The sequence below is a fragment of the Neophocaena asiaeorientalis genome, unplaced genomic scaffold (assembly GCF_003031525.2).
Source record: "Neophocaena asiaeorientalis asiaeorientalis breed wild unplaced genomic scaffold, Neophocaena_asiaeorientalis_V1.1 scaffold65, whole genome shotgun sequence".
NCBI lineage: Eukaryota > Metazoa > Chordata > Mammalia > Artiodactyla > Phocoenidae > Neophocaena > Neophocaena asiaeorientalis.
Window position 1 is genome coordinate 15,672,476 of NW_020173215.1, and position 5,728 is coordinate 15,678,203.

Consider the following 5,728-nt stretch of genomic DNA (forward strand, 5'->3'; position numbering starts at 1 on the left):
AGTGTGAAGTGAGAAGGGAAAAAAGACTACGAGGGGAAGGGGGTGTCTGGGTTGGGCGACGCGGTGACACCCGAGGCCCGGTGGCGGCGGTGGATCGGGGCAATCAAGGCTGAAGCAGCCAGGGAACGACGGCGGCGGCGGCGGCGGCGGTCGGACAAACAGACTGACCGAGCCCGGCGGTGGCGGGAGCAGCGGGAGGAGCCGGAACGATGCCGGCCGTGAGCCTCCCGCCCAAGGAGAACGCGCTCTTCAAGCGGATCTTGGTAAGTGGGAGGCTCCGGACCAGCAGTGAGGAGGATTTAGCCGGTACACGGGCCTGTCACCCCTAACCACGGTCCAGGGGCACCCGGCCACCGCCGCCCGGGACCCCGCCTTCGTGTTCCTAGTCAGGCCGAATGCAATGCCTCGTCCCCTCCTCGGGGTTCTCACTTGGGCCCGCGCGCCAGGGGCCACGGGCTTCCTCCTCCCGTCCCCACGCTCCAGAGGCCGTGGTTCCGGAGTAGGCCCCATTCTCCTGGCTTCGAAGCGGCCGGTTTTCGTTCGCCCTGAGCGAAGGGGGCAGAGGCCTGGCCTTCAGCGGGGAAGCGGGCGACACGGGTAGGAGCGGTGGCCCGGGTGGTTGGGAAGCCTGCCGGCAGGCCGGGGTGGCACCCTTGGAAGGAACAGGTGGTGCGGATGCGGCACAGCTCATTCATTGCCCAAGCGCGGCTCTCCCTCCATCGTCCGTCCCTCCCTCTTCCTCTCCTCTTGGGAGTCACCTGTCCCCGCCCGGCTCGGGGTCACTGAATGATCTGGGAGGAGGGAAGGAAAAAAGGCGTTCAGAAGAGGAGAGGAAAGCTTCTAAACGACAGCCTCGACGGAGTCAGTAGGAATGCTGAGATCTGCAGCTTCTCGGCCTCTTTACCTCCTTTCAGGAGTAGGGGAGAGACATTTATTTCTTAGCTTCCGAGCGGGAAACATCACCCTCCTTGGGAGGTGGGGCCCATTGCGAGGGGGCGGTCCAGTAGGAAGTAGAAAGTTAAGAGCTTTCAGCGGAGAAGTTCTGGACACAGATTTTCTTGTAGACCGAAGTGTATTAACACTGACGCAAGAAGTGATTAGCAGAGAAAAGAGAATATAAGGACTTGTGAAATGGATCTTTTTGACGCTAGCTCAGGCTCGATAATTCCCTGCATTTCACGTTTGCCGTTTGCATTTTTTTTTTTTAATAACCGTAAATGCGATGATGTTTGGAGGGGCTGTTTACACTGTAACATCTGCCTTGTAGCTTTGGTGCTATCATTAATACTTTGTAGCACGTTTTTTGTTTGGCATCTAGTGTGTGGGTTGCCGCTTTCGTGCAGACACTTCTTTATGAAAGGATTAACTGCATTTCCCAGACTTAAGACTTAAAATTTGGAGTGTGTGTACGAAAGTGTTAGTTCTTTACTCTTGTAATTTAAATGTATTTCATTTGTTTGAAAAGTATAACAGCTCTGAGGATCCGGGTTTTCTAGAGAAAGGAAAGTAACCCATGCTGAACTAACTTTGATTTTACAAAAATATCCGTATGCCTACAGATTTAGTGAGTTCGTGTGGAAACATATAGGAAAGTTGCATCCAATACGGTGTTAACTCTTAGTTACTTTGAAGTCCTTATTGCCATTTTTTTTGGTTTCAAGACTAATTGGAGTGTAGGTAGGACTATAGCACCTTTTTATCACAGCAATTTATTTACTTTTACAACTTTTAAAGGAGTAGTTGTTCTCTCCATTATGATAGCCATTAGCCACATGTGGCTCTTGTACACTTGAAATATGGCTAGTGTGATTGAGAAATTGAATTCTTAATTTTAATTAATTTAATTTAGTCTCAAGATGTCTCAAGATTAAGGAACACCCTGAGATTAAGGCTAACAGCTAGTGTAAGGGTCAGGAATGCAACTTTTTTTCGGCTGCGTTGGGTCTTCGTTGCTGCACGCGGGCTTTCTCTAGTTGCAGCGAGCGGGGGGCTGCTCTTCGAATCGGTGCGCGGGCTTCTCATTGCGGTGGCTTCTCTTGTTGCGGAGCACGGGCTCTAGGCGTGCGGGCTTCAGTAGTTGTGGCACGAGGGCTCGGTAGTTGTGGCTCACGGGCTCTAGAGCGCAGGCTCAGTAGTTGTGGCGTATGGGCTTAGTTGCTCCGCGGCATGTGGGATCTTCCCGGATCAGGGCTCGAACCCGTGTCCCCTGCATTGGCAGACGGGTTCTTAACCACTGCACCACCAGGGAAGTCCTGAAACTTTTTTTTTCACGGCACTTACACCACACCTGCCTAGTTCTTTGTTAGGTAAAAGGAGTTGTAGTAATTGTTAGGTGGCTACGCATATTGTAGGTACCTACAAATATTGTAGGTAAATTATTTCATGTTATTTATTGCTTTTGGAAAAAGTGCTGTTTCTACAGTTAATGATACTTAGGTTGGACTTAGTTGCAGATGAAGTTAAAATTAGGAATTGTTAACAAGTAGATTTCCATATGTGCATAGGAAGGTCAGCTGACTTTAGTTTCTATGTGACAATAATAGTTTTGCAGCCGAGTAAGGAAAGTGACCTTGAAATTGGTCTTAATATACTTTTACCCATACTGCATGTGTTTAGAATATAACAAAGAAAAAATAAAAAATGGAAACAAAGTTTTACCTGCTCCGAAGTCCCCTTTCTTCTGTATACAGTAGGTAATAAATGTTTGAACTAGAATAAATTTGTTTAAAAATGAATTAGAGGGACTTCCCTGGCAGTCCAGAAGTTGAGACTTCGCCTTCCGGTGCAGGGGGTGTGGGTTCGATCCCTAGTCAGGGGTGCTAGGATCCCACAGGCCTCGCGGCCAGGAAGCAAAGGCATAAAGCAGAGGCAGTGTTGTAGCACATTCAAAGACTTTAAGAAAAAAAGGTCCACATCAAAAAAAATCTTCATTAAAAAAAGAAGTGAATTAGAAAACAAAATGCAATTTTGATATAATGTAAATACACTACATTCTTATGAAACTCACAAAATACTTTTTTTAAAAGTCTGTAAAGAATCTTATGAGAATAAAAATCTGATAATGTGGCAAATTCACTGATTTGTTTGTTTTCTTTTAGATTTCTATCCTAAATCCTTTCTGGAATGGATATAGTATGAACGAACACAGAAGTATATGTTTTTATATAAATTGACAAAGGATATGTATTTTTAAATGCTTTATTGTGTTAGAAACCTGAAATGTTCAAGACATGATTCTTTTAGGTTAAAAGTAGATTAAAATACTTGTTTGTGCAGATTATTTCTAGAATAGAATATTCTGGTAAAAAAAAATGAATGACTACAGTTTAGTTTTCACTTGTAATAGACAACATGACATGTGCAGAGAAGCAGACAGAAGCTAATAGGGAACTGAATTTAACGTTTGCTTATGCGAGTATTTCAAAGCCTTGCAGTCTTGGCCATTCTTGGGGATTACACAAACTAAGTTATTTGATGGTATAGAGTTGCCATCACAAGTATTACTTTGAAGACTGGTTAAAAGCAGTTTCCACAGAGGCAGACATGGTGCCCTGTATGATTGGTGGACAGGAGAGCTACTGGCCAACCAGCTTTAACAGAAGGGATCTCTTTGTTTAGTGGGCATTCTAATTTCCTTTAGTATTTCTGCTTCTGATAATGCATTTCTTAGAGAGCAGTGATTCAAATATATTTTCTTTGTTCAAAAAAGTGCTTTTGGACTTAAAAAGCTAGGTTATAGAAGGGATCATATGCAAAGGACTGTTTGTTCAGAATTTTCTCCCCCAGATAAGTGCATAGTTCATTTCTTCTCTTATTTCTTTTAGAATTCTGCTCAGATGTCCTCTAAATGTTATATTGAGGTCTTCCTTGACCAGAAGTCCTCTTCAGCTCAACCTTCTTATTTTCTTCCTTGCTTTATTTTTCTCATCACTTATCATCATCTGACATACGTATACAAGTAATTTATCACATGTCTACCATAATTAAAACGTAGGTTTTATGACGATAGGGATTTTGTTCTGTTAATTGCTATACCCCCATTAGTTAGAATAACGTGCCATGATACGTATTCAAGAAATATTTTTGCATAAAATCAGTGTTAAGACAGTGACTATAGGGCAGGAGAGAGAAATTGTAATCTTTGGATTTTGTGCTTGCATAAAGACTTTTGGAGAAGGGAGTTAGTTAAGCTGGGCCTTGGCATTGTAGAATACATTGTTATATGAGGTAATTGTAGGGTATCAGGCAGAACCTGTATTACCCAGTGAGACCTTGGAAGTTTCATTTATTAATGAATCATGGTATTAGGTTTGTTTACATGGTCTTTTTCCCATCACAGAAGCATAAGAGGAAATTTTTATTGTTTCTTTTTTGGTTGTGTTAGCATTGGAGGAGAAATGGTATCTGGATTAAACGAGGCTGTTTGTCATGAGGAGCCTGTTGTATCAGGTAGTAAAGCTCAGTCATCTGTAGTTTCATACAGCTCTAAAACTGATCTGACACAAAGTCAGGGGTGAGGACCAGTGTATATGATATTATGAGACAGGAATATAACATGTTAGAAGGGAGAACATTTGTAATTTAGAGTCGCTTTGTGAGTGTTTTTTAGAAAATTTAAAAATCAAATTGAATTCTTGGAATTTGGGAAAGGTGTGCTGGGAAGCTGGTGTTGCAGAGCAAGCCACTTAACTAATCAGTGACTGTAGCCAACCCTCAGCATCCACATCTAAATACAACTTTGGTCTCTATTTGTAGGCAGTAGCCCTACTGAAGAGAGAAAAACTTAAGATTCTTAGTGAAAAACGGTTTTAGAAATAATGTCAGTTGCCAGTGCTGATGGTAAGAAGAACAAGTGAAAAGATTTAAAAGAGTGATGGTTGTTAGTATATATATTAGGATGTGGAGGGGAGGCAATTTTTGCTGACTGTATTTTTTTTCCTTAATTAATTAATTTTATTTATTTATTTTTGGCTGCATTGGGTCTTCATTGCTGCTGCACAGGGGCTTTCTCTAGTTGCGACGAGCAGGGGCTACTCTTCATTGCGGTGCGTGGGCTTCTCTTGTTGCGGAGCACGGGCTCTAGGTGCACAGGCTTTAATAGTAGTGGCACACGGGCTCAGTAGTTGTGGCTTGCAGCCTCTAGAGCGCAGGCTCGGTAGTTGTGGACCACGGGCTTGGTTGCTCCATGGCATGTGGGATCTTCCCGGACCAGGGCTCGAACCCATGTCCCCTGCATGGGCAGGCGGATTCTTAACCACTGCGTCACCAGGGAAGTCCTGTGTCTGTATTCTTGACTTCTGGGAATTTCCCTGGAATGTCGGCTGTACATTTACATTTAAGCTGTTTTACGATGCACGCTGTACAAACTTGTATTGAAGTTGTAACTTAAAAAAAAACTAGTTTAACTTGTTGCATGTGGTTTTTCCCCTTTAGGTAAGATATGAATTGTATATTTACTACTTAATTTGGAACTAAAATAATTCCATAAAATTTTAATTTAATAAAAGCAATCTTTTTGTCTATTTAAAAGTGAAATATAAATTACGATATAGAAATAAATGATGGAGAGGTTAATGTTTTTATTACCTGATATGCTCTATTCCACTGAGATTTTCTTTGGTAAGTATAATAGGAACACATTTTCAATTGAGATCATTTGAAATTTCTACTAAAACCTACTGGGGAAATTATAATCTTATTTGAAGCCAATGATATATATATATATATA

At 42.6% G+C, this 5,728-nt stretch overlaps 1 protein-coding gene across 2 annotated transcripts in view; it reads left to right on the forward strand.

Moving 5' to 3' along the window:
* The first annotated feature begins 17 nt into the window (after positions 1–17).
* Positions 18–5,728, forward strand: part of NAA15 (N-alpha-acetyltransferase 15, NatA auxiliary subunit) — a 72,279-nt gene continuing 66,568 nt past the window's right edge. For both annotated transcript variants that reach the window (XM_024745154.1, XM_024745155.1), the window contains exon 1: positions 18–263. In XM_024745154.1, the coding sequence (XP_024600922.1) occupies positions 210–263 (54 nt within the window). In that variant the 5' untranslated portion in view covers positions 18–209. The remainder of the gene's footprint in view (positions 264–5,728) is intronic.